The sequence below is a fragment of the Pogona vitticeps genome, chromosome 4 (genome assembly GCF_051106095.1).
Source record: "Pogona vitticeps strain Pit_001003342236 chromosome 4, PviZW2.1, whole genome shotgun sequence".
Lineage (NCBI taxonomy): Eukaryota > Metazoa > Chordata > Lepidosauria > Squamata > Agamidae > Pogona > Pogona vitticeps.
The window spans coordinates 55023532-55051309 of record NC_135786.1 but is presented as its reverse complement, the minus strand read 5'-3'; the positions used below and the strand labels follow the sequence as shown (position 1 = coordinate 55051309).

General features: G+C 39.3%; 1 protein-coding gene across 2 annotated transcripts; it reads right to left on the bottom strand.

Moving 5' to 3' along the window:
- LEMD2 (LEM domain nuclear envelope protein 2) lies at positions 1-25904 on the bottom strand. Of its 2 annotated transcripts, none has more exons than XM_020795898.3 (9): positions 25802-25904; positions 22681-22718; positions 21282-21357; positions 13993-14069; positions 12187-12266; positions 7425-7570; positions 5481-5582; positions 5283-5385; positions 1-1989 (listed from the first exon to the last, which is right to left on the bottom strand). In XM_020795898.3, exons 1-9 carry the CDS (start codon positions 25827-25829, stop codon positions 1839-1841), a joined length of 801 nt encoding a protein of 266 aa, XP_020651557.3. In that variant the 5' UTR covers positions 25830-25904; the 3' UTR covers positions 1-1838. The 2 variants fall into 2 exon arrangements, with proteins under 2 accessions (XP_020651557.3, XP_020651548.3); XM_020795889.3 differs by lacking the exon at positions 25802-25904 and adding an exon at positions 24719-25793.
- Positions 25905-27778: the final 1874 nt, after the last annotated feature.

Sequence of the window (27778 nt, the reverse complement as noted above, 5' to 3'; positions counted from 1 at the left end):
TCCTGTTTGTAACAAATTTTTATTTTGAAAGATAAAATGTACAGAGTCATAGTGTATAATAAATAGCACCAGCCCATCTACATAAAAAATAAATGAACAGCTTAATCAACCATACAAAATGCTGTCTGGCATTTCCTCTTGAATCAGATGGTAAAAAATACCCACAAATGTTTTTCCTTAAAGCCCTAAAACTCTAGGCACTGTGGAAGGTTTTGCAAACTTCAGCAGAAATTAAGAAGCCACTAGAAAGAAGGGATTACCTTCATTTGATTATCTCCTTAAACCATATAAGAGGGATGTACGTGCATGTATCAAGATGGGTAATTGTCTTGGAGACATCTGTTAAATGTCATTTTTAGTTCTAATACACCACCTACATTACAGATGGAAACATGTGAGGATAAAACTCCACTGAATGCAGGATTTTATCCTACTTAACCAATAAGACCTTCCAGTGCTTTTTTTAAAAAAAGCTGCATTTCTTTCCACCCATTTCAGCTGATTAACCAGCAGGAGGCATATAATGAATTGCCTGCTATCTGCTGCTGAGACAGCCTCAAAGGACAGCTGGCAAAAACTCCAATCCATCAATGTTTTAATACTGCCAGCAGGGGGAGCAGAAGGGCAAAATTCAAGTTTAGACCATTACTCGATCAAAATAAATAAGCCAGTTCAGGAAAAACCAGTGTCAAAAGGTTGCATAACCAAGTTTGCCTCAAGCAGTTCATGTGTGCATATATTATGAATTCATATATACTCTACCTAAATCCATTGGACAGAGGGCTAAGTTCACTATGACTAGGTGAAAAGTGTACAGCCAAATTTGGAGTGCTACGTTGTCATGCAAGTGCCCCAGTGTTTATGATGCTGCAGCAGAGGTCCATGGAGTTTTACTACATGCTATCTTGGAGCAGTTTTGCCAAAACAAATTGGTGAGAAGATGGACATGGAATGATTAAGACAGTATATGCACAAACCAAGTTTCTGTATTGCTAGACAACGGCCTGCAATCCATTGCAGTATTGCTAAATACTGAACAGTGAAACCATTTTGTTTTGTCATCAAACATTGTAGGCACCCTAACTGCTTTTTATAACTGCATAAAACATTGAAATACAGCCATTCATAAATACAGGGATGTCATTTAATTGTATGCTTTCCAAGTTTTTTTCACAAAAGTGCGCTCAGTTACATTTTCTGAGCTAACAAAAAGTTCTCTGAACTAATATAATCGTATCACTGTCTAGACAAAAAACATAATACCTGCAATTTGCTATAAACTCCACCCACTTTACTCAACTTGTCTCCAAAGGCACATGAACTAGCCCTCTCAGTCCCACATGTCCCCTTACATGCAGATGCTGGTACTCTAGAAGCAGATGGGATTCCTGGTCTCTTTGGAAGCATAAATACACTTTTCACATCTGCTTCCTCTTCCTAGCCAGGGCACTTCCATAACAAAAAAAGCCTCTCTTTAAAATTATCCTTTAGTGGTTTTTGCATTGACATTCTGAGGGGAAGATTACGCACTGTCTTTCACAATATAAGAGTGAAACAACCAATGGAATTTTTCATTTAGGCAAGCCATACGCTTTTCAAACGCTGCACCACAGAAGCCAAATATATGTCAGAAAAGTAGCTTTGATGTGTCCCTGCACATCAAAGCTTTTATACTCCATACAGAAAATCATTACCCTTGAAGGTCATTCCATTTCTCTTGGATACATGGATGGCAGTGTCAGGGTACACCTGAGTATAGACCACAAGATATTCCTTAACAAGAAGGGGATGTACTGTCCTGCACAGTATAGAAACATCAGCATAGCCTTGGCTGAGGGCTAATTATCAGAATCAGAGAGATAAGAAGGCTGCGTCCAACGCCACACCAGCATGTCTTCTCCTGCTACCCTATGTGACTCAGTCTGCATCCGTGACTCATTGGAAGCAAGGAAATCCACTGCTCGGTCCCAAACTCTCTTCATTTTTTTCCTGGGAAAATAAAAAAGAAACATAGTAATCCAAGCCAAACCTTTTTGCATATAACAATGTCTAAAGGGCTGAAGGAAAGGTGAAGGAAATAGAAGTAGCACATGTAAGAGGTCTGTGGATTAGGGCACAGTGCACACAGATTAAAAATGGCCTCCACTTATGTACAACAAAATGAAGCTCAGGAATGGCAATAATCACTAAGTCCTAGTAACAGACCCTGGGACAATAGTGGTGTGATGTGGGGTGGAGGGAGAGCAAATGCAGTGGGATTCGGCACTATTTAGTGCTGCATCCAGTAACAAACGTTCCCTGAAATCCTGTTGTATTACTATGCAAAAGGTGTAATATCTGGAGATGAATTGCCAGTGGTTAGGTATCTGGCTGTGGAGTTCAATTCCCCACTGTGCGTCCAGCGAGTAGAACCAGCCTGTGTGGCCTTGGGAAAGCTGCACAATCTCAGGATGCCTCCAGAAGAAGGAAATGGTAAACCACTTCTGATAGCTTCTACCTGGAAAACCCTGAAAAGTTAGAATTGACATGACAGCACAGGATTTTAAGAAATCTCCACAAACATTATATATTGTACACTGAGTTGTGCAACTCAGTATGCAACATGTAATTCTACAGAGATTTCTTAAGCTGAGGCTGTGAGGATATCGGTTTTGTAGTGTTTGTTTCTCAAGCCCTGCAGGTGTTTCGTCTCGACCAGAGATCTATTTGTTCCTGTGAAAAAGAGCAAAGGCCATTCCTTGCTAATGATGGGAACAAGAGAAGGAGCTGTAGAAAGTTACAAGTTGGGTGTGGAAATGTGCACAAAGGACTGTATGCTGACTTGATACCATCATGAAGAAGAGACTTTGATTTGGTTCAGGACCTCGATATCTGGCAGAGCGCCTTCTCCCACCCAGTTCTGCCAGAGACACTCATTCTAGCCAGGTCTGGCGACTGAGGGACCTAATGCCGAGGGAGGCCCGGAAGGAAAGAACGAGGAACTGGGCCTTCTCAGTAGTGGCCCTCGCCTTGGAACAACTTGCTTGTGGAGTTCCACCTGGCTCCCTCTCTGGGTGTCTTTAGAAATAAACTTAAGACATTGCTATTTAGGCAGGCTTTCCCTCCTGCTGTATTTACATTTTTACATCTTAGATTTTTTCATGTTTATTTTTCATGTTTTTAAATGTTATAATGCTGCCCAGAGCAGACCATTGGTCTAGATGGGCAATCTAATAAAATAAATAAAATGTAAGTTATAGAAGGGGGGTTAAGAGTAGGTGTGTGTGTGAGTGTATGTTGGTGAAGGAGAAAATGGACAACAGGTTTACAGCCTTTGTTAATTGATTGGAGACTTAGAATAGCTTAGTAATAATTAGTAATTAGATTTGTTATTGTCCTGCTTACAGGGTGCATCCATTTCTATATTACTGACAGGGTGTCTAAGTTTTTGTTGATTGCTATGAAAACTGCTGGTCTGTGACCGTAATAAAGAATGATGATGATGATTAGTAAAAGTATTAGTTAGTAAGTATTTTATTGTTTTATAGGAAAGTCTTAATGGGAGCTTACTTAATACTTAGATGCTTGGCATTCAACCAGTACAATTTGTATCTTTTTGTATTTCTTTTGTTTTATAACTTTTTATTCTTTTTAAATAAATATTTTATATTTTACCCAAGTGTGATTCTTGGGGGCAAGAGTGAGAGCGCCTAAAGAAAGTGGCTTAGCCACAAGGGCTTTATTTGGTATTTTTGGTTATCTGGGTGTCCTATTTGGTCAGGCTGGTGTGCAAGGTTCAAAATACACAGCTAAAGAATTTTAAGCTTAAATAAGAGAATAACTGGAAATCTAGGGATAGAAGTTTGCCCATAGTTGCCCAGTCATGCACTTTCATTAGCTTTTTTACCTCCCCCCCCCAATTTATATAAGCCAACATTACCCCCTTGATTTGAAAGGAAGGAAATGATACAGTATTTGATGAAGCCACCCTTTTTCCCCACCTTAATTCAAGCCTTGCCTGTTCTTTTCATAGTTTTGAGTCTCTCTCTCTCTCTCACACACACACATCCACCCTCCCTCCACCCTTTTTTTCCCACCTTAATTCAAGCCTTGCCTGTTCCTTTTTTCATAGTTTTGAGTCTCTCTCTCTCTCTCTCTCTCACATACACACACACAGACACAAACACACATCCTCCCTCCACCCTTTTTTTCTGCCTTAAGCCTTGCCTGTTTTTTTCATAGTTTTGAGTCAGTCTCTCTCTCACACACACACATCCACCCACCCACTCTCCATCCATCCATTTTCTCCGTACATTTAAATAAGCTTGATGAAGCCCTCAGTCTCTTACACCTTCCTTCCCCTTGTTAACTTGATCCTTTCTCACCTCCTGCTTGCTTGCATTCATTTCCGGAGGAAGTAGTCATTCAAAGCCCCGGATTGATTGATTGCTCGGGGCTATTCCACAGCTGTAGCCAATTAAGCAGGCTTATCTCCCATCTCTGAACTAAAAGAGGATTTACAAGTGCCTGCTGCAACCAGGAAGTAACAGGGAGAGGTGGCTTACAATTTGAGTTTTGGCTACAGGGGTGGGGGCGGGAGGGAGACGGGGTAGCGCTCTGCTCATTACCCCCAGGATTTTCACTTTTACCCCATTTGGGGTAATTTACCCCTGTTCCCCAACCACTGCTCTAGTGGAATGGCTTCTCTTAGGAGATGGGTTGCTGACAGAGGCAATTCACGTTCTGCCTTTTGCAGAGCAGCACAACGGGACTTCATCCAAAGTCAGGTAATTAACTTGGTATTCAGAATGAGCTGGGAACTGAGGAGCAAAATGAGGTCTACTAATTACAGGACAGAGACAACAGCAACAATCATGAATCAGTGAAAATCCAAAATAATTAGACTGCTCCTCAATTTGTGTTGTCATAAATTAAATTTATGCTCCCTGAAAGTATTCAAATTATAGGACTTTGAGGGGAAACTTGCCTGCAGAAGCTTTGGGTCAAACAGAACAAAATGTTTTCTATCTAATGAACATTCACTTCAAGAAGCATATGGATGTTACAAAGGCCATCACCATAGATGACTTAAAAAAACAAAATTAAATCATAAATGGGTGGTCTTTCAATGATCATTAGCCATGTGCACAAAGGAAAACATTTTTATGTGTGTTGGATGTTGGTGACAAACACAAGGCTGCTTTTGTATCTTGGTTCCTAAGGACAACTGGCTGGGCACAAAGAAGCACCACCTACACTCTGAATTTATTTATGGTCCTAGGTAAGGAAAAAGACAGGCTCACCTATCCTGTGGTGGAATAAGTGTATCCCTGATGTGCAGGATACCGACGTAAGGGTACCGCTCCAATTTCTGCTCCCATTCTTTATAATGACCCTGGACAGCAGCTATGGAAAGAACAAAGCAAACCATCAGAAAAGTATGCAATTAACAGAAAATTGAGCATGCTTTATTTATATTTTCATCAGCAGATGAACTTTACCTATGATTTTCTGCACCATTTTATACATGGCTTGTTCCTCTTCTTCTCTTTTCCGCCAGTAATACTTCAGAAGAATCAGAATTGCCCAAAGAAAAGCTAAACCTATTGAGAGGAAGCAAAGATCGGATCTTGTAAATACAAATAGATGGCCTTGCAAGTCAGGCTCTCAGAAAGGATTCTGCAGGCATATCCAAGTTCCACTGCAGTCCTAAGTATCAACAAATCAAAAATGTGCACTAAAATTTAGTAAATTCTAAAAATTCTAATCCATTCACCCACTTTAAGAGAGATGTTCTTGGTGGCTGCATAAACAACCATACAACTTTTTTCTACTGCACAGCCAAAAAAGCAAAAACAAAACTTGGATAATACTTGCAATTTTTAAAAAATAAATGTTTTCCTTTTAAAACCACATTAGAGTTGGCAGTTAAGACTGTACGTATATTTATGCTTCAGTACACATATACATTTAACTGCTAAGGGAAGAGCCATACAAGTCAGTTGCAACAAAACAAAGTCTAGTGGCAGTTTATAGATGAATACGTTGATGTGGTGTAAGTTCATGGATCATAGCTCAGTTTTTCAAATGCAATGGGGTATAGTCCATGAAAACATATTTCAAATAAACCTTGCATTGCTTGGCAGGTCACCACAATAGTTTGTTCTTTCAAAAAAAGACACTCAGAGCAGTCAACATGAGGTTATTCCATTTCAGTCTTACATAAATTGTTAGTCTTACAATTTATGGTAGTTGGCCCAAAGTCATCAAGCTTTATGACTGAATGCAAATTTGAATCCTTCATTTCTAAGTGCAAAACTATATTCACCATAGCAAACTGATTTCCTAAAGACAGAAGGGTGATTTTTCTTAATCTCTCTACATCATGGTCATACAACATGTTCTGCAAGGGATTTCCCCTACACTCAATGTGTGCCAGAACTATTCTATTGTCTAAACAAATATGGCCAATATGTGGCCTTCCAAATGCTGTTGGACTGCAATTCCCATCAACCCTAGCCAGCAGACTAAATGGTGAGGAACACTGGAAGCTGCAGTCCACCATCATCTGGAAGGGCCCTCAGTGGTCAATTCCTGTCTTAATCCCTCTAGATACCTCAGCAATGGCTAAATGGAAGATAATGACTATTGCAACTGGAAGCAGGGTAAAAGCAGTACACAGGGACCACATCTCTCTCACACACACACACACTCACACACATGTTACTGGCTGCTGATGCATTTCCAGGCTAAATTCAAAGTGCTGGTTCTAACTAGAAATCCTTAATAGGCCTGGGCCCAAGCTATCTCAAGGATAGCATCTCCTTTATGAGCCTGCTTGAGTGTTAAGCTAATCAGGAGAGGCCTTTCTCCCAGTCCCACCACCTTCACAGCGGCCTTTGGTCAATACAAGAGAGGGGCTTCTCTATTGCTGCTCCCAGACTCTCTCCCATGAGAGATCAGCCTGGGCCCATCTTTACTGTCCTCCTGCAAGCAAAGACCTTTCTCTTCAGGAAAGCTTTTAATGAGTGACTAACTGCCTAAGTAAGTTTTGAAATGTACTGTTGTACCTTAACGCTTTGAATGTGTTTTGGTGTTACTTATATTTTTTAGTATAGTATTTGTTTGATCCTTTTTGTATTTGTATACCCGCTGTTGTTAGCTTTAAATATTATCTTTTAATAAGGTAAGCTGCCTTGGATGCTTTTTAAGGAGTAAAGTGGGGTAAAAAATACTTAAAAATAAAGACAGAATCCACTTAGCTAAATGACAGGATGCACCTACGACACACTGAGGTGCAAAGGTTTTTTTTTCTTTCTTTTCAGAAATGGCAAACACTCCCAGCACAACAGCCATACTCTAGAGTGCTTCCCGCTGTTAAATCACAGTGCTAATTATTATATCGGTCAAGACTGAGACCTTGGCTGACAAGCAAACAAACTTACTCCAAAAAAATATAAATAGGTTTGTAATGGCTGTGCTTAGTGCCCGGTGGAAACGGCAACCTAAGCTCATCCGGGGACGGGTTGACTCAAGACAAACCACCTGGCTTGCAGTCAAAATTGGTTCTGAAGGCTCATCACCTTGTAACCTGAAAGGAAAAAATAGAAAGTTCCTTTTATATATATAAAATACAAACAATTTGACAGCCCATATTATTCAGGATTATAAACATGTTAAGGCTGCTCAGTCGTCCATCACACCATTTATAAGACAACTGAGTTGTGTTGTTGATCTTTACAGACCATTTCAGCATTGACTCTGGAAGGCTGTGCAGGCTAGGATTACCATTTGGCAAAGAGGAATCCTCTTCTAAAAAAATTTTTTTAACACCTCTCAGTGTGCAGGAGATTAAACTTTTAAATTGGATTCCCTCCTCCAGCGGCTGCACAGAGAGCAGGCAATGGTGTGTGTTGGTTCATGCTGGTCTTTTTTTCCTTGAAATAAACGGTAGCAGTCAATATAGCTGGAGACGTATTTAAATAAGTACATTTGAATTAAACTTGTTACATTTTGAGAAAATGCTTTTTAAAAAAGCATATGAACAACGCCCAACATTTAAGAGACACATCATGCTTCACAATGAGATGAGTAGTTTAAAGGTAGCCCTCATGATTTCATTAAAGGTAAAGGTTCCCCTTGGCAATTTTTGTCCAGTCGTGTCCGACTCTAGGGGGCGGTGGTCATCCCCGTTTCCAAGCCATAGAGCCAGCGTTTTGTCCAAAGACAATCTTCCGTGGTCACATGGCCAGTGCGACTTAGACACGGAACACTGTTACCTTCCCACCGAGGTGGTCCCTATTGATCTACTTGCATTTGCATGCTTTCGAACCACTACGTTGGCGGGAGCTGGGACAAAGCAACAGGAGCTCACTCCATCGCGTGGATTCGATCTTACAACTGCTTGGTCTTCTGACCCTGCAGCACAGGCTTCTGCGGTTTAGCCCGCAGTGCCACCACATCCCTGTATGATTTCATTACCTGATAATAATTTGTGCTCTCTGTTCCTTTTGACTACCAGTGCCTCACTGTTCTCAGAACTCACAACAGAGGGAAGATCAAGAAGGGAGTCACAACATATGGGATACAGTTTGGCAATTTGAGAAAAAGAAGCTCCAGGCAGGAAGAAGAAACAGTGAATGGGAGACAAGGGAGTAGAATCTGAGGCAGGGCTTTCAGCTAAGTATACATCCAAAACTGTTCCAAGTACATACAATGTCCAATTCTAAGAAATCATGGCAGAGCACAAATAAACTCCTGCATCCATGTTACACTCCAGTGGACTTTTTGCCCACTGTTTTTGGATTATTTATAGTCCAAGCTTCTAAAGATCTTAAAATATTCAGCACTACTACCAAAGCATGGTTGTCTTATTTGGTTCTGCTCTTAACAGAACAGTGTCAAATAAGTCCACACAACATTTGTTGAAAAGCCTGCAGCAACTTTTTAGAACACTGTACATACCTATTGAGTTTTTATATCGAGCTTCCAGAACAGGATCAATTTGCTCAAGTGTCGATGAAACTCTTAATTATAGTGAGTACAAAAACTGGGGAGTGTATTTTATGCTTCTAGGCTATGACTTGTAACAGTGAAGAAAATCTTAATTAGAAAGCTCTGAATTCCATCCCACTAGCAATTCCAAGTATGTCCCTAAGGGAATAGTGTTTAGCACTGTGGAGTCTTCACATACAAAGAATGAAGAAAAGGAACACATTTTCAAACATTAGGTTACAGCAGAATTTTAGATAATGAGATTAGAGAAGGAGGTGGATTTCTGTTATTGCTTACTGCCTCAGGCTTGCCAACTGATTCCATAGCAGTTACAGAGTTAACAATATTGGCATATTATTTCTGAAATCTAATAAGGACTACTAAACTGAGACACTGGAATACATGGATTTATATAAAAACACGGCAAGGGAGTAGTCCTGGGAATCATTTTCAAAATATTATCCAGAGCTGTTTTTCACAGCAGAACCTTTAAAATCTCCTAACTTAAAATTCTGTACTAAGTTACTAAGGCATAAATCCTACTGACCTTAAAAGAGCAACATACCTAGGCAAAATTTGGTATTTGAATGTGAAGGATTGTGAAAGATTGCAAAAGCTGACGGGGGCACATCTATACTATGAATGTTCAGTGGGTGTGATGCTGTTTCACTCAGAAATGTTTCTCCCACAGAGCTCTTCAAATCATAGTTTTATAAATGGCCAGGAAATGTTCCAAAAGAGCTTAGGAATTAAAGCAGGAACTCCCATGATTCTTGGTTACAACTGTAACCATGATAATGAAACAAATACACAACCGAGTGTACTGTAAAATATGTTGTGAAAGTATACTGTTGCAAGTTACTGTAACATTTAAAACAACTACATTTAAAACAAGCAAGGCTTTCTAGATTTATAAAAAATTAATTTGTCTCAGGCCTATGAAAACCTCAACAGTGACTTTTGTACACAGATTTCAAACATACAATTCCAAATAAAAAGAAATTAATCACACAAAAACAACTAAGATGGGCAGACAAGATAATTTAATGCAGAAAGTATGGTGGATTGCCCCCTCATGGCAAAAACAAAAACAGAAAAACCTTCAAATTGCCTATTTGCTTTCCTTTCACATTTAGAGTGATAGAAAAAGCATTAATTATGGCCCAGGTGTAAGACAGCTGATGCAAATCTCCTGGCTGTCAAACCATGTGAAACCAAGAACAGCATAACTGAGCTCATACTCCTGTCATTTACATCAAGTGCCAAGGCATCAAGTATTTAAAACAGAAAGCAGTAAATGAATACCTCCCATGGACACTGATAACTTGAATCGGTTTTACATTTTTTCTGAAGGTCTTGAAAGGTCCCGGTGTCTTCCTTTGTTGACTAGATGGTCATTTTCTGAACTGTAGCTAGTCCTACTCAGATGCGACTTATCCAGTCCTCTCCAATGTGCAAGCGGGGGAATGTCCAGCCTCGGCTTTCATCTCCTTTCTCCACAAGGTCTGCAGAGGAAAGGTTCTTCACATGTACATTCTCCAGGCAAATAAGAATCCCCATTTTCTAGGGCTCTTGTCTACAAGGAGAGCCTACACAAGAGTAGGAACCCTTCCTTTGTAGAAGGTATTGCTCTCCAGTTGGAAAATGCAATGATGCAGAGTTGTGGGCTAGGAGTTCCCCTACTTTTGTATTGGAGAACTGGGTAAGTAATGCCTGATTAGAGCTAGGAATACCCTGGTATTAGTAAGGAGAAACATGGAACCAATCCCTATGCATTAAAGGGCTATGGGAGACAGGCCACAAGGTTGTGCCCCTCCCCGCAGCATGTGCAGCAAAAATGCTTCCACAAGTTATGGGTATTCAGACAGTAGAAGAAAAGAGCCTTAGATAGATATGTAAGGATGTATATTTGTAATGTGTCCTTTGCACACAAGAACCTTCAGTGCAGTAACACAGACAAGCTTTATGCATGTATACTGGAACTATTCTAAGCATAAAAGAAAAAGCATTTCTGTTGCATGTTCTGGTGGGGGCACAGAGCAGACGTCACCTCCACCTCAGCTGTTTAATGTATAGGGGAAATAGGTGTATCTTCCTGGAGACTCGGGTTTCCCAGTTTTGACATACTAAACCCCTATATATCATGACTGATCTAATGAGATCTTAAGTAAAGGCGTGGCAGCCAATTGATACGTACTAAATATGGGCCAAAATTCTGTTGCTTACTGTAGTAAATCACACTAGAATAGGACCACTGATTCAATTAGTCATTTATGACTAAGATGTTTATCCCACTAGTTTTCAGAAAAATCCGGTTGGTGAAAAATAATTAGAAATATATAATTAGATTTGTGATATTTAATTAAAGACGTAACATATTTGAAATATCCTGATCAACTAAATAGTACAACTCACTAGCTAGGCAGCAACATTTTAAAGAAAAAATATTTTTTTATGATTGGTATTTAAGAAAAATGAGAAATAAGATGTACTATCTTAGGAGAGGCGTTTCTGCCTTTTTCACACTCAGAAAAGAATGCATCATCTAAGATAATGCTTGCAAGAAAAACCAATTAACTGGGCAGCAGTACTTAGCATTTATTGAGGGTCTTTACATACATTACCTCAACAACTAATTACAACAACTCAGTAAGCTAGGCTGATGTTAGTATTCCTAAATTGCAGCTATGAGTCTGAAAGCATGAGTCCTGTGAGGAGATATAAGTTTTTTACTAGGATGTCAATTCAATGTAATCTTTGGCTACATTATTCTATTTATCTCAAATGTAATAAACCAGTCACTTTCCAGGACAAGCCCACAGAACTTGTAAGCTGCATGTATTTATTAGCAGATATTATGACATGACAGATGACTAACAATCCACATTTCTTTGCCATCTCAGGGAACCAGCAGGTGGATTATTCATTATTTGGAGCACTACATTCAGCATGTTAGGTTTCAAGTTATGCAGACTGGCATGAAGAAATAACAAATGGTAAGCTAAGCAAATGTGACTTACAGTGTTAGGTGTAGGTATATATTTGTAATTAACTGGTTCCCAAAGACTTGAGAACTCTACAAAGAAAGCCTATGCATGCATATCAGAACTACTCTAAGTCTTCTTTTGGTTATCTTTCTAGTCTCAACCTATTCCAATTACACTATCCTAAACAAATCTCTCTGCACAAGGATCCACATGTGTATTCACTTACCATATTCCGGAGTTCTTTGGATTGTCCAATAACCACTGCAATGAATCCATAAATTTTTCTGCAGAATAGCCAGTCACATTCTGTAAGGAAGCATGTCCCCAAACATAAGGTCTGCATTTATTTCTGTAAATTCATTTTCTTCCCACAATTTCTTTAATTTATTAATAACTCTACCTGTTGCCTCCCTATGAATTCAAGGCAGTTTATATTCCCTGTTGCTCTCATCTAGACCAACTTAATCTCAGCCCACTCCTGTCACTATGGCACACCTTGTTTAAAAACTTGTTTTATGCATGTAACTGGTTAGAATACTGAAGAGGCATAAGAAACAATGGCTATAATTTTATGATGATCAGCCAGTATCCTTTTGCACAGTTCCACCAGCACAGCAGAAGCAATGTCAATGGCAGTGAGAGACTGCAGCTCATTAAACTGGCTGGATAGCTCAGTGGTTTAGATATCTGGCTGCAGAGCTAGAGGTTAGCAGTATGATTCCTCACTGTGCCTCCTGCAAGTAGAGCCAACCTGTGTGGCCTCGGGCAAGCTGCACAGTCCAGGGCACCCCCAGAAGAAAACAGTAAGCCAAGTCAGGGATTCTCTATCTGTAAAACCCTGAAAAGGGTTGCCAAAAGTCAGAACTTGTTTAACAGCACATGATTATTCTTATTATTTTTGATTTTCCATTCAACTTGTGTGTACCAGTTCTGTACACCCCAAAACTGAAAAAGGAACTCATTAAAATTAGCAGCAATATCTCACTCCCACTGACATAATTCCCCCTCTATCAACAGAACAGTGCAAAACATATTGGTCATCATATATGATGCATGAACACACATCATAAAAGAATGTAACAGTACACAAATATAGCACAATCACAACATTATTTAAAAACGAAGTACAGGGAAAGCCATGTGGTGTTGTTTTGTAAGCAAGAAATGAGAAATGCACAGGAAGCTGTCCATTTCTCAAATTAAAAAAACCCAACAATGGGAAAAATCCTGTTCGGTTAAAGTTATGGCATGGAAGCTGGAAAGGGAAATACTGCAGGAAAGGGAAATTTTAATTCAAATCAATTGAAAGCTTCCTATTCCTTCTTTTCAGGTTCCAGGGCTCTTTAGGGCTCGCTTTTCCCCTTGGGAACTTGAGGATGGAAGAGCCTGTAACTGTCAAAAATTGCTGCCAGATCAGTGCCAATGGTCTTGATCCTGGTGCTGATGATTTGGCAGCAATCTGTGGCTATTAAAGGCTTTTCTCCTGTCCTGTTACTCCCAAAGGCTCCCCTGGGGGTAAAAGGGAGCTCTAGGTCCCTTGGAACCTGAAAAGAGAGGACACTGGGAACAATGCTGGTAATTTTATAACATATTATAATCAGTGCAGATCTCTGAAATAACACCATCAGAGCTGTAAAACATGGCAATATTAGGAATAGCATACATATTACACTGACATTTAGCTGATACTTTTGGTTAAAAATTGTATCTATTACATAATACCAGGCAAAGATTGTGTCTTTAGCAAAAACAATACACTATGAAGTCAATTCTGACTTATGGCAATCCTTTTCAGGGGTTTCCAGGTAGAAAGCACTTAGAAGTGGATTACTATTTCCTCCTTCTGGGGGCATCCTGCAGCTTGCCCAAGGCCACTCAGGCTGGCTCCATAGCCAGATATTATTTAGACTTCTCAAGTAAGTAATAAACACATGAAATCCATTAAAAAGGCAAAATCAAATGGAAGGTTCTTTTAAGGCAGTAATTTGCAAATACTAAGACAACAATAGAAATGTATTCCAGCTTTGCTTACCTCTGTATATGCCTTCGCCTCACTAACTGGAACACATTTACTTTCTAGATTCTGTGGGTTTCCACATTCAAAACTTCCTGAAATGGGAAGAAGTAAAGAAAAAGGAAGAAGGAAATAAATAAATAAAAAGTTACCTGCATGGAAGGAACTCAGCTTTAAGCAGTCAGGAAACTTGCCAAATTGTATGAAAGAAGTGAGCCAAGTTCCCTTTTAAATTACTTTTAGCACTGGGCAAAACACTTGTGCAGGATATATAACTAGATTAGTTTAATGACTTAATAAAATTTATAGTTGTTATATATAGGCTAGCATAAGGCAATTCAATCTCACACTTAATCTGTAGCTGAACACCAGAGGAGTGGGACAAAATGGCTCTCTTTCCTACTTATCACAGGAATGCTACCTCCACTACAAAATATGGTTCTTAAACAGTCACCCATTGCCAAAGAGACTGAACTTATTTTCCTTATTTTCTTTCTATTTCCCGTGCTTTTTGGAATGTAAATCTGCAGGCTGGTGCTGATCATGCTTTTATTGATTTGTAAGCCACTCTGGGAGATGTTCCAAGTAAAGAGTAGAGTACAAATGTTTAAGGCAGTAAATATTTATTTATTTTAAACAACACTAATCTATTGTGCCTTAAAGCTGAAAATGTGGATTTGATGCTTGTAGAACATATGCTGAAGAGGCAAATGCTGAATTTAAAATTTAAATTAAAAAGCAGCTTAAGCAGTGTAAGCAGCTGAAGTGTAAAACTGAACACGTCCCCTCAACATGGAGGCATTTCTTCAGAGCATCTGTATCAATCTGCAAAGGGATCTTCTGTCATAATTACAGTAACACACAGTTGAGTTCTGCAAATTTAGACTAAAAGACGTGATGCTTATCAGGAAATCTGAACTAGGATAGACAAAAGAGAGCACATGCTTTGCTGAAACCAGAAAAACCATTCCAGGAAAAGCTTTCCATATGGGGTGATAGAAAGAATAACATCAACTCTTGAACAGGCTGAGAACCATGGATTTCACAGGAAAAGTTGGGCCACTAGCATCTCTGGTATAGCCAATCACTGACATCTAATTGTCTTTCCTTATGCTTGGCTCTCTCTTCTAATATAACAAACTTATGGAAACTTGTATTCTTGAAGGCTTTCACAGCTGGGATCTGATGGTTGTTGTGGGTTTTTCGGGCTCTTTGGCCATGTTCTGAAGGTTGTGATCAGTGACAGATTTTTTTTTTTTTTTTTTTTTTTTTTTAACCCCAGAATCACTTTTATTGAATATGATACCAGGTTTTTTTTTTTTTTAATTTTTTAATTAACATATCCATACATAACCATTTCTCTTATCTTTACATAGTCATCATTTTCCTATTTATTTCTACCCCCTTATCCCACCCCCCCCCAAAAAAAAAAGACCATTTAATTTTAAATCTGCAACCATGAGCACACCTTTTGGAGTTTAACCAATATAACATTATTGGCCCCCCCTTCTCTTACCCATCTTACATATCCCAACCATTTCTTTCTTATCTCTAATGTTTTTTCTTCCCATACCTTATCCTGTGTCAAAATCGACAGTATGTCTGATTGAATCCATTCATATAAATACCAATTCCATCTTTCCAAAGTCCATTTTGATGCATCCTTCCACCCATAAGCTATTACTGCATGTGCTGCTATAATCATAGCTTTAAATAAATTCTGTTTAGGTTTTTTTACTTTATTATTCCCCAGAACTCCCATAAACAAGATTTTCCCAGTCAGCTGCAATTTAATATTACACACGGCGTTCACCTTTTCTAAAATCAGCTGCCAAAATTCAATAACCTTAGGGCATTCGCACCAAAGATGTGCATAATATCCCTTACTCCTCTTACAATGCCAGCAACTTGAATTCAAACCTTTTATCATATAAGACAACTGAGGGGGTGTCCTATACCATTTCAATATTAATTTCATCTCCAATTCTCTAAATTTATCCATTTTGATTTCCAATATGCCTTCCATTAACCCATCTATTTCGTATGCTGACAATGTCATTTCTCTTTCCCACTTCGTTTGTATTGTCCCAATCATATAATCTTTATCTGTATTTATCAAGTTGTACAACTTCCTTGCAATACCCTTCTTATTATCCTCTTTATTATTATATAGTTTTTCTAGCGGGGTATCCTCTTTATTTAGTATTCCAGAGTACCTTCTCTGTTTCAAAATATTATATAAAGCCATAGTCTGTAACCAGTATTGTCTTCCAACTTGTCCTACTACATTTTGTGCCGGAATCTGTGTCCCCTGAGGGTTATATAAATCCTTCACTCTATAATAGCCAGTTTCTTTTAGTTTCTTCCAAAAAGTTTTCTCAATTTTCAAATCCTCACCTAGAGATTCTAGTGGGGTCCATTTGGAAAGACTTGGCATCCAATTAAGTTGCCTTTCCCCCCATATTGTTAGTGCTGTCTGTCTTGGGCCTATTGTATTTTTAATGTCGTTTTTAACCTTCTGTGTAAATATTCCAAATTTACCTACTCCTTTATTTATTATATCCTCCCATCTTACCCATTTCTCCACACTTTTCCCATCTAATTCCAATAGCATTTTTATTTGAAAAGCTTCGTAATAGCTTTCCAAATGTGGGAGACCCCACCCTAAATCTTCCTGTGGTGAATATATTACCCTCTTTACTATTCTAGCTTTCTTCTTCCCAAAAACCCAATTTTTTAATTCTTGATCCCATACAGCTAATTGTTTTTTTGGGATGTACTCCGGGAGTACCTGAAATAGATATAACATCTTTGGTATTATAAACATTTTTATTGCCCTTATTTTCCCTAAAATACTTATATATCTATTATCCCATTCGTTTAGTTTTTCCTGTATCCTTCTCCAAGTTATTTTATAATTAGTTCCCATCAGATTTTTAATACTTTTTGTTATTGTTATACCTAAATACTTTAATCTCCTAATTCCTAATTTCATACCTGTCAGCTTTGCTATTTCTTTTTGTTCCTTTAAATCTATCCTTTTAAACATTATTTCTGATTTCGAAATATTTACTCCTAAACCTGAATATTCTTTAAACTCTTCTAAAATTATCAGTAGTTCTCTTATTGCATCAAGAGGATTTTGTAACACCAATATTATATCATCCGCATACAGATTTAATTTAATTACCTCTTTCCCTACTGTATATCCTCTTATTTTACTACTACTTCTAATTTTTTCGGCTAAGGGTTCCATAGATAACACAAACAGCATTGGGGATAAGGGACATCCCTGCTTCACTCCTCTCTGGAGCAAAATTTCTTTTGTATAATTATCATTAACTTTAATCATTGCCTTCCCTTCTCTATAAATTTCTTTTAATGCTATCAAAAAGGGACCGTCAAATCCAAATTTACTTAGTACTTGAAATAAATACCCATGACTTAGAGTGTCAAATGCCTTATATACATCTAATTTTAAAAGGGCAAATCTTCCTTCACTGTTTCCGTGATGTAGAGTATTAATCACATTCCTTATAGGGTGTCCAATATATCTCCCTTTAACAAAACCATATTGATCCTCTCCTATTAATCTTGGGAGTGTTTTCTCTAATCTATTTGCTAAAATTTTTGCAAAAATTTTATAATCCTGGTTTGTTAAACTAATAGGCCTATAAGAGTTGGGGTCCGTCGGGTCTCTCGATTGTTTCAAGATTATCATAATTTCTGTTTTCCTCCATGATTCAGGGGCTCTCCCTCCCTTCATTATCTTGTTAAACAAACTCTGCATTTCTGGAACTATTAAAGGCCCCACCATTTTATAAAATTCTGATGTAAAACCATCTAAGCCTGGTGATTTCCTACTTTTTAAATTTTTAATAACTGTCAAGATTTCTTGTTGTGTGATTTCTTCATTTAAAATTGCTAAATCTTGTTTCTTAATTTTGTTCACAATAGCTTCTTCAAATTGTTTCTCTTCATTTACTTTAAATAACTTACTATAAAAATCTTCAAAGATCTCCCTTATTTGTTTGTCTTTAAACACCTTACTTCCCGTTTCATTTTTCATGCAACCTATCTTTTGTTTTTCCTTTCTTTTCTTCAAATAGTTTGCCAATCTTTTCATCGAGTTTATATTTATTCTCTGATACTCATTCCTCACCAATAAATCTTTTTTCCACAAAAACAAATTATCTAACTCTTGCAGCTCCTCTTTCACCCTATTCAACTGTTCCTGTATTTGTCTTTCAAACTTCACCTGTAATCTTCTTTGTAATTCAACTATCTCCTTTAATTTTTGTTCCCTTTTAAAATTCACCTTTCTTCTAAAATGAATTTCTTTAGAAATACATATTCCCCTGATTACTGCCTTTGCAGCATCCCAAATTATATCTTCCTCCGCAGATCCTTTATTTTCTTTAAAATATTTTTGTATCCCTCTTATTAAATCCTCTCTATCCTTTTGTTGCAAAAATATCCTAGAGTTAAACCTCCACCTTCTAACTTTCTGTTCCTCCTCCAAACCAATCTCAACAAGTAATGGTGCGTGATCTGAAATCCATATAGCTCCTGTTTCCACACTATTAACTTCCATATCGTTAGTTTCTTTCACTAAGATATGATCAATACAGGAAAACTTTTTATACCTTTTTGAGTAAAAGGTAGGATGCTTTTCATCCTGCAGGAGACTAAATACCTCTTTAAGTTTCCATTTTTTTAAGTTTAATTTCTTATTTTCCCTAATATCATTATTCAAATCCCCTGCAATTAACAAGTCTCCTTCATAAAATGACTGCAATCTTTGAAAGGTTCGGTTCAAAAATAGGGTTTGTCCTTTGTTAGGTGCATATATACATGCCAAAGTATACTTCTTTCCATTCATCCTGAATTTCACAAAAATAAATCTTCCATCTCTATCTTTACATTGTTCCAAAACATCTATATTCATTCTAGAGTGCAAGAGAATAGCCACACCCCTTGCTTTGTTTGTTCCCCTTGACTCTATCTGCAAACTCCAGTCAGAAGACTTCATCAAAGGTCTTACGTCTCTCTTACTCTTATGCGTTTCCTGCAAACACAGAATATCAACCCCTTGATCCTTTATCATCTTATTTAATCTATAACGTTTCAGATCTGAGGCCAAACCATTCACATTTAAGGAGAGTACTTTAATTATCCTCCCCATTTTTTGTCTATCTCAACTCCCCCTGGTGTGCCCCTATTATTTACTATTTTTTGATGGTCTTTCCCTCCCCCATAGCCCAAAAATAACCCCTTCCCAAGGAGTTGGGTAAGGATACTATATCCCCCCATTTTCGTCTCTATACGTGGAGATCTGTCTACCCACATACTCCCCCCCCCAAAAAAATTTCATTCTTTTCAACCAACACTAACCAAAAACAAAAAAAACTATTTTCACGTGGTATAAATTTTACATTCCTGAAGGAAGCTTATTCATATTTACAGTCACATATAAATTCCCTCAATCTTCTTCTTCTTCTTCTTCTCCTCCCTCCTTCTCTTCTTCGGCCTGCTGAGTAGTACGTTGTATGTTAAGTCTGTATAGTAACTTCTCCGCCTCTGCTGGGTTGCTAGCTTTCAAGAGTTTTCCATCTTTAAAAATTAAAATATTGGCTGGATAACCCCAGGAAAATAAAACACCATTCTCATGCAACTTCTGTGCAAAGGGTTTCATAAGTCTTCTTTCATTCATGGTTTCTGGTGATAAGTCAGGGCGAGGAAATATCTTCTGTCCCTGAAGTTGTAAGTCTTTAATTTTCCTGAGTTTGTTCCAAACATAGTTCTGCGTTTTCTCTCTTGAAAAAGCTATTATAATGTCTCTAGGCCTGGCTCCAGGCTTTGGTTTCGGTTTCAGAGATCGGTGAGTGCGTTCAATGTCCTCATCTGTTATATTTATGCCATGTTCCTGAAAAAAAGCAATTACAGTCTTCCCAAGGTCTCCTGCAGCAATGTCTTCTGTTACTCCTGAAAGTCTTAAATTCTTTCGCCTTTGGCGGTCTGATAATATGGCCAGCCTTTTTTTTAATTGCTGTATTTCTTTCTCGTTGTTTTCACTTTTTTTCACAGCACTATCTGCAGCTGACCTTGCTGTTTTAACCTCTTCCACTAATTGCCCAAACTTAGATTGAAGCGTTTTTAGGTCTTGTCTAATATTTTTCTCCATATTAGTTATCAACTCCGACAGTTCTTTAACTTCACGTTTTGTCGCCATTATGCTTGTTATGTTGTTTTGTTGTTTTCGCGGTGAGTATTATTGCTTGTAATTAGCAAGGAAAAACTCACCAAGTCAAGGGAAAGTTTGTAGCTGAGTTTCCGGAACCTCCTCAAAAGTTCCTTCAGGCTTATCTTTCAATTGTTTGGTTGTATTATAGTTTTATCTGTAAGTTTCCTGGAGGGCGATGTAAAGGCGTCTAGCCTCGTCGACGCATGCGCAGATCTGTGATCAGTGACAGATAATCTTTCCCTCTTATCACAACAATATACCCACAACAAAAAACACACCAATCACCACAATCACCCATTTCCTGAAAAGGACAAAAGCTGATCCCACAGCTATAAATACTCAACTATCCAAACAAACTGCACCAGAGCACAGATAGAGTTCTGACTCCTATCCTCTGAAGATGCCGACCACAGAGACTGGCGAAACATTAGGAGGAACAACCTTCAGAACACGACCAAAGAGCCTGAAAAACCCACAACCACCATTATGGAAACTTGTTGACAAGGTTGGCCAACTCTAGAAAACCACGAACAGTCTATCTTTGAAGGGCCAAGGAACTGCTTGAACTAAACTTGATAACTATGCCTACCTTTTCTATATGTAGAAAAGGTAGTCATAGTTATCCCTTATATGTAGCATCACATAAGGGAAGGACATAAAAATTGAAGCCTTAAATTGCAAAATCTCTTTGTGAAACCATTAAGCCCAAACTAATGTAAGTTATTTGGCTAGACCACTGGTTCTTAACCTTGGGTTACTCAGGAGTTTTGGACTGCAACTCCCAGAAGCCTTCACCACCAGCTGTTCTGACTGGGGTTTCTGGGAGTTGCAGTTCAAAAGCATCCGAGTAACAAAGGTTAAGAACCACTGGGCTAGACCAATGAATTTCTAAAATCAACAGATTCTGAGAAGCTATTTTTCCTGTCATCCCCTGAGTAGTATTTGAAGGAAAACAAGGTAACTTTCTCCAAAGTCTTCCAATTCAAATTTAGCTTGAAAATAGACAGCTGCTAGAAATGCCCTTTCTACTGAACCATCTCTACAGGGAAAAATCAGAACTCACCAGCTTGAATTGCAAGATAGTTGTATAACTCATACAGAATAGTCATTACAACCTCTTCTTGTTTTGCCCGACAATACTAGAAAGTCAGAGATAACATTAGTCAATAGGTTTTTTTAATTCAATAAGCTACCATAAATTAAGCTGAGATATTAAATAGCACATTGTTCAACCTGTTCTGCTTTAGCTAATGAAGCTAAGCATGGACTCATCTGACCTCTTTTCCACCAAAGTTCTTTCTTTCCTTTCCTTGTTATAACAATATCACTATTGAAATTCTGTTATTAGTTAAAGAGACAGATGTACCTTAGCCTGCTTTCATTTGATCTTCACCTCAATTTTAACCATCCTTAGTAAGTGATCAGTTCTGGCATCTCCAAGGGCAATCTGTTGCTTCTTTGCTATATTGGGTGGGGTTGAGGGACACAGGCTCACCTACTTTGTCTCTGATCCTGTTCCACTGCACATCAGCCTAGTATGTGGCTCTTGGCAGAGTACCCTCAAGGGAATGTGAGCATTAACATGCAAGAGGTTATAAAGAAGGGTTTTCAATATGGATCAGTCCCTTTCATGATATTCAGTTCACAAAAAATATCTCAACACTAGAACAAAAGGATCATCTCTGCTTGGGCTTGAATCATAAATAAACCAACAGCAGCTGTTGGGTGGTGACTCTAGTTTTGGAGATGCTGTGAAACCATTCCATGTTTTTGTCTGCTTTCAGGAACCATTCAGAGTGCGGAATTCTATCCCCAGAATGGTTTCATCACCTTGGACAACTCCTATAAAGCACAGACTAAAACCCAAAGTGGATTCACAGCGCCCATCGAGTGGAATCTCTAGCTGCTGATTTCTCAAATTTATTTATTTATTTATTTATTTATTTATTTATTTATTTATTTATTTCTATCCCGCCTATCTGGTCGGTTAAGACCACTCTAGGCGGCTAATTCTTGTATCTGTCATATAAGAGATATAATCTCAATTCTTGGTAGCAAAAACACACAAAACTACAAAGCTGTCTTTTTAATGGCACATGGTATGCCAAAGTATATCTTATATGGCTACGATTTATGGAAAAAGTCACTACTACACATACACAGAGATTACACACTGCTAGCTCTATTTAAGCTTGTTAACAAAAAGTAGCTTTGCAGATGAAATCCTTTTCACAGATAAATTTCACTTTTGTTATAAATGACCAAAAAAATTTCTGTAAGAGCAAAGTTTCAGATTTACAGCTGCTTAGGTTTATATTGTTTGAATGACTGCTCTTTATACTAACTTCATTTAAAAAACTATTCTGCATTAATAAACAATTACATTTCTTTTGGAAAACAAAAGAGGCTCATTTCTAAATCAGCACTGAAATAATACATTTAGCAGCTGCAAGAGAACTTACACTATCTGTACTTTTTTCACAATCCACGGGCAACAAAACTAAAACCAAAATGAAATAAGTATTAGTTACTTGTTGTTACACATAGCAAACAAGACACAAGATGAACATTTAATTCTAAAAATAAAAACCTTGTAGCATCTTGGACCATTATAGATTTAATGTACTTAAACTTTCATGGATTTCCAGCCAACATTCTAAAATGATTACTAGCATGAAATTTATTTTATAAGATTATAAATCTGCTAAACTTGCAGGAAAAACCTGATCAGGTTTCTTAGAACCCACTTTGTTCAAAGGGACTTTTCAAAATATGCAGACAATCAAGGTCTTAAACGCCCCCATCTGTGTATTCTGTCCCCTCAGTATAAACAAAAAAAATTCCTCCAAGCACTATTGGTGTTTACACAATGTCTGAATAACTTGCTAATAAACATAGTTTATTAGGTTCCAGGGCTCATCTCAGTTGTACACGAGGAATAACCTGGCATACAACTGAGATGTGCCCTGACACCTTAAGAATTAGGCACACAAAGTTATGCAAATCTTACAATAAAATCAACATAATTCTGGCCATTAAATAATTTATATTCTCTATGCCTGTCAGAATAAGACACCTGCTAACTTTAGAATAATCTGTAATGTGTAATCTGTGATATTCTGATTTCTTGTATGAATAAGAACATGTTTGCTACCTGTTTGTGAGACAAGTTCTGTAACACTTTTTTTGCCATCATTATCATTTTTTAAAGTGGGGGCACCCTTTATTTTTTATTTATTTGTTCATTCTATTTATATCCCGCCTACCTGGTCTTGCGACTACTCTAGGCGGCTTACAACACATAAGACAACCAATCAATATAAAAAAGAATTATTACATTAAATAGCTAGTTCTTCAGGATGGGGAAGAAAAAAAAAACCAAAACCACAAAAGAAAAGAATCAGATATGAACTGGAGGGAAAGGCCTGCCTGAACATCTATGTTTTTAATTGGTTTTTAAAAATACCCAGCGAAGGGGCCGCACGAATCTCTGGAACCAGACTGTTCCAGAGGCAAGGAGCCACCGCCAAGAAGGCCCGGTTTCTTGTTTTTTCCTTCCAGGCCTCCCTCGGCGTCAGGGAGTCCAACAGGCTGCCAGGAGATGTTTATAACTGCATGTGTTCAACAATATTCTTTTTCTAAATCTTTTGCAAAACAATATGACCCAAAAGATGATAATGAATTCTTAAGTTGTTGAAAGCAACTATTATTATGGTTTTGGAACGGTGGATTTAGACAATGAAGCTAACATTCATTATATATTAACTGTAACTTTCATGTCTCAGTTTCTTTCGTCAACCTGGCTTTCTGGACTTAAAACAACAGGTTTTCGGAGTAGATGACAAGGCAGAATACAGTAAGTAATTTGTTCCTTTTAAGTAACAGAAAGGCTTCTCTTTTGTTTTAATCCTTGAGTAAGTGCAACAGACACACATTTCAAGCATTGTACTTGCTAGGCAGTCAGTATAAAAGACATCATCATGTTTGTGCTTTTTATATAATAGATCCTTTGGGGAAAAAAAGTCAATGGGACATTCCATACTAGGAATCAAAAAGGTCCCTAACCTCAGACAAGCATGTTTCTACATCCATTATTAGTCTTTGCAGGATTTGAAACCCACTTCAGCTATAAAAATCCACTTACTTCTACAATTAAGTGCCTACAATTGAAATATCTACAATTTTTTTGCACTCTAGGTTGTAGAATGCTTGAAGAAGTGGAATTTTCTCCACAGAAGCTTGCAATTTGTTGGATTTATTTTAGCTGTCCAATAAAAAGTATCATCCACTCTTATATTTGTGTAATCTTGGAGGGGGCAGGTATATGGCCTTTTCCTTGTTTCCACTTAATTCTGTAACCAACAACTTTAAAAGAAAAAGGACAAAAATGACAAAACTATAGTCAAGCTATTAGGGAAAGAATCGATGGAAGAGGGAGTTGAAAGGGGAGAAAAAGCCACACAAAAGGATATCTACAAGAGAGTTAAGTATTACACATACAGTTCTCTTCAGGGCCTTCCAGCTGGGCAGGTCCCATCATCTTCACCCAAAGGATTCCCAGGAAAATTACCAACAGCACTAATGTTGCCAACCACAGGAACCAGGAGAGATAAAATTCTAACCCTCTGCCCTTTCTTCCTCTACCTTGTGCTTGAGATTTCAAACCCACAGGCTGATGCGTCCCATCCCAGCGTGTGCCCCGACCCAACTCTGCCCCTGTCTCCCACACAGATCTGGAACTTCTGGAGGCCAACCCTTCCTCTTTCTCTGCTCTCCACGGAGATCTGTAGCTTAACCGCTCTCCAGCAACTCCTATTCCTGAACCCATATAGGAGGAGGAGCTGGGGCTCGCTCTCCTTTCGGTCCCTAAGTAGGTCCGGTTACTGACCGCTAGGTTGTTGCTTCCTGTTCCGAAGTCCCAAGAAGCGCCGGGACTCGTGCTGGGCTCCCTCTCCCACCACTTGCTCGAGCCCGAGCCCAGCCCTCCTTCTGTGGGGGCTGCAGCCCAATAGGGCCTCGACGTGAAGCTCCCGACGGCCGCTGCATCCCTTTGAAACGGGGATGGCAACCCCGCTCCTGCCTCCAACCGGGTCCTCCGGGAGGGGAGCCCAGGACTCCCTCCCCAGGGGCCGCTGCTAGGGATCCCCCTTTCCCCGCTCGTCAACGGGGCTCTCCCGGAGATCACCCCAGGCTCTTTTGTATCCCAGTGATTTCTCGCAGTCGTCCCTCGCCCCCTTAACGCCGCCCCCCTGCCGAGCGGCTCGTCGTCGCTCTCCTCCTCCTCCTCCCCCTCTTCATCCTCCTCCTCTTCCCTCCTAACCGGGGCGGCCGCTTTCGGCCTGGAAAAGCTGTTCGGGCCTTGAGGCTGCGCTCGGCTACTGCCGCGACTCCTTAGCCCAGCGGCCACCTCAGCCCTCAGGCGGGTGAGCTTCTTGGCGTAGAGTTTGCGGGTGGAATCAGTAATCGGGCCCGGCTGGTAACCGAGGGCCAGCAACTCCGCCCGCAGTTTTTCATCTGACAGACCCGCAGCGGCCATAGCGAGTGAGCGAGCGAGAAAGGAAAAGCACACGCCGGAAGTACTACCTTCCGAGAGAGGAAGAACTGCGGCCATGCTGGTAGAGGCAATCTAGGTTCCTTCTCGCTGCCATTTTATACAGCCGATCCCAGCCGCCATCTTGAGAAGGTCACTTTCAGCGCGGTCGTTTTCTGTCAGCAAGCGTAAGAGTACTATAACCGGAGAGAGCGGGAGCAAGCGAGAGCGCCTTTTGTGTACACCCCATCACACACGCACAACCCATATCGTTAATGCAAAATTAAATCTATTATTTTTTAAAAACGGTACCTATTCGTTCACGTGTCGACAGCATTCACACGTGGACTTTCGCATAATAAGCAGAAGATTCCAAGAATGCAATCCTGCCGATTTTTAACTGGGAGTTATATTTAATGGGGGCAACTGGCTACTTTCTAAATATGAATAGATAGGAATTTTTTAAAGCATCTCCTGGAAAGGCATTGTGACATTCCTGGCCATTGGAAGAGTAAGGTTAATGAAAGGTGCATGAGAGTACTTTCTTCGCTTGAGCCTGTTTCGAGAAACTGAATGGAGTTCTCTTATGACATGAAATTAATCATTAGAACAAGTTTCAGAAGAGGTTCAGCAAACACAATATGTGTGTGACATTCGTGTTGTCTGGAAGACACTAGACTGGGGAAGTTTGCTTTAAGGTCTAGATCTTTTGTGCGACCATATGCTTTAGGAAAAACTAGCAGTCCCTATATCCCTTAAAAATAGTAGTAGGCATCCTTCTGTTTCAAGAGACTATGGTAATGTGCTCCGAATAGATGACTTCGAGCAGTGTCTAGTGTGGCTGAGAAGGCCAATTTGAGAATGACAATCCCTTCCACACTAAAGACAACTACAATCTGTCCCCTGTCCAGCTCCCTGATTTTGCTGTTTTCGTGACTGCCTTTTTGCCTCAGCCTGCTGGACAAGGGTCTCTTCAAATTGGGAGAGACCATGATGCACCGCCTGGCCCCAGGCTGAATGCTCAGATGTCAAGGTTGAGGTCTGTTGAGGTCCATTTCTAAGGCCTTCAGATCCCGCTTGCAGATATCCTTGTATCACAGCTGTGGTCTCACTTTGTGGTGATTTCCCTGCACTCATTCTCCATCCAGGAGATCTTTTGGAATCCGACCATCAGCCATTCTCACAATATGCCCAAGCCAACGTAGACAGCGCTATTACAGTAATGTAGACATGCTAAAAATTCCAGCTCATTCTAGGAACTTTGTCCTGCCAGGTGATACCAAAAATGTGTCGGAGACAATGCATATGGGAGGTGTACAGCTTCCTCTCCTGCTGTGCACAAAGGGTCCAGGACTCACTGCAGTACAGGCGTGTGCTCAGGACACAGGCTCTATAGAACTGGATCTTGGTGTATGCCATCAGCTTCATATTAAGCCATACTCTCTTTGTGAGTCTAGAGAACATGGTAGCTGCTTTGCCAATGCGTTTATCCAGCTTGACATCTAGGGAGAGAGTGTCAGAGATTGTTGAGCCAAGGTACACAAAGTCATGAACAACCTCCAGTTCTTGCGTGGAGATAGAGGGAGGCGAGTCCACACCCTGGCCCATGACTTGTGTTTTCTTCAGGCTGATTGTTATTTCAAAGTCTTGGCAGGCCTTGCTAAAATGATTCATGTGTTGTTGGTGTTGAGAGTTATGGGAACTCGCTTGAATTCCACTAAAATGCGCAGCAGGAAGTGCCAGCCGGCTGGGCAAAATTAGCTAGAAGTTCCCTTTGACTACCCGCCCCTCACCAAACACTAGCACTTAAGAATAACACTCAGGAGGCTGTTTTTGTATTAAAGAAAGAATTCTATATTCTACCCACGTAGATAAGCATTCAGAAGGTTTCAGGTCAATATAGAAAGAAGAAAAGTAGCAAAGGCAATGTCCTTCTCCTTGGCCCACTTGGCTGGAGAGATCTCCAGGCTCAGTGAGCCAGCATGGAGTTCTTACATCTTTCCAGGTGAAGAGCATGTGCAAGAATGGTG

What these genes read in the sequence shown, in the direction of transcription:
- LEMD2 (XM_020795889.3), bottom strand. Translation starts at nt 25,754, where the DNA reads ATGGCCGCTGCGGGTCTGTCAGATGAAAAACTGCGGGCGGAGTTGCTG. An exon ending in AGGCGAAGGCATATACAGAG is followed by an intron (nt 12,267 to 13,992) that starts GTAAGCAAAGCT and finishes GCTTCCTTACAG; the next exon opens with AATGTGACTGGCTATTCTGC. An exon ending in CTTATTCCACCACAGGATAG is followed by an intron (nt 1,990 to 5,282) that starts GTGAGCCTGTCT and finishes TTATTTTCCCAG; the next exon opens with GAAAAAAATGAAGAGAGTTT.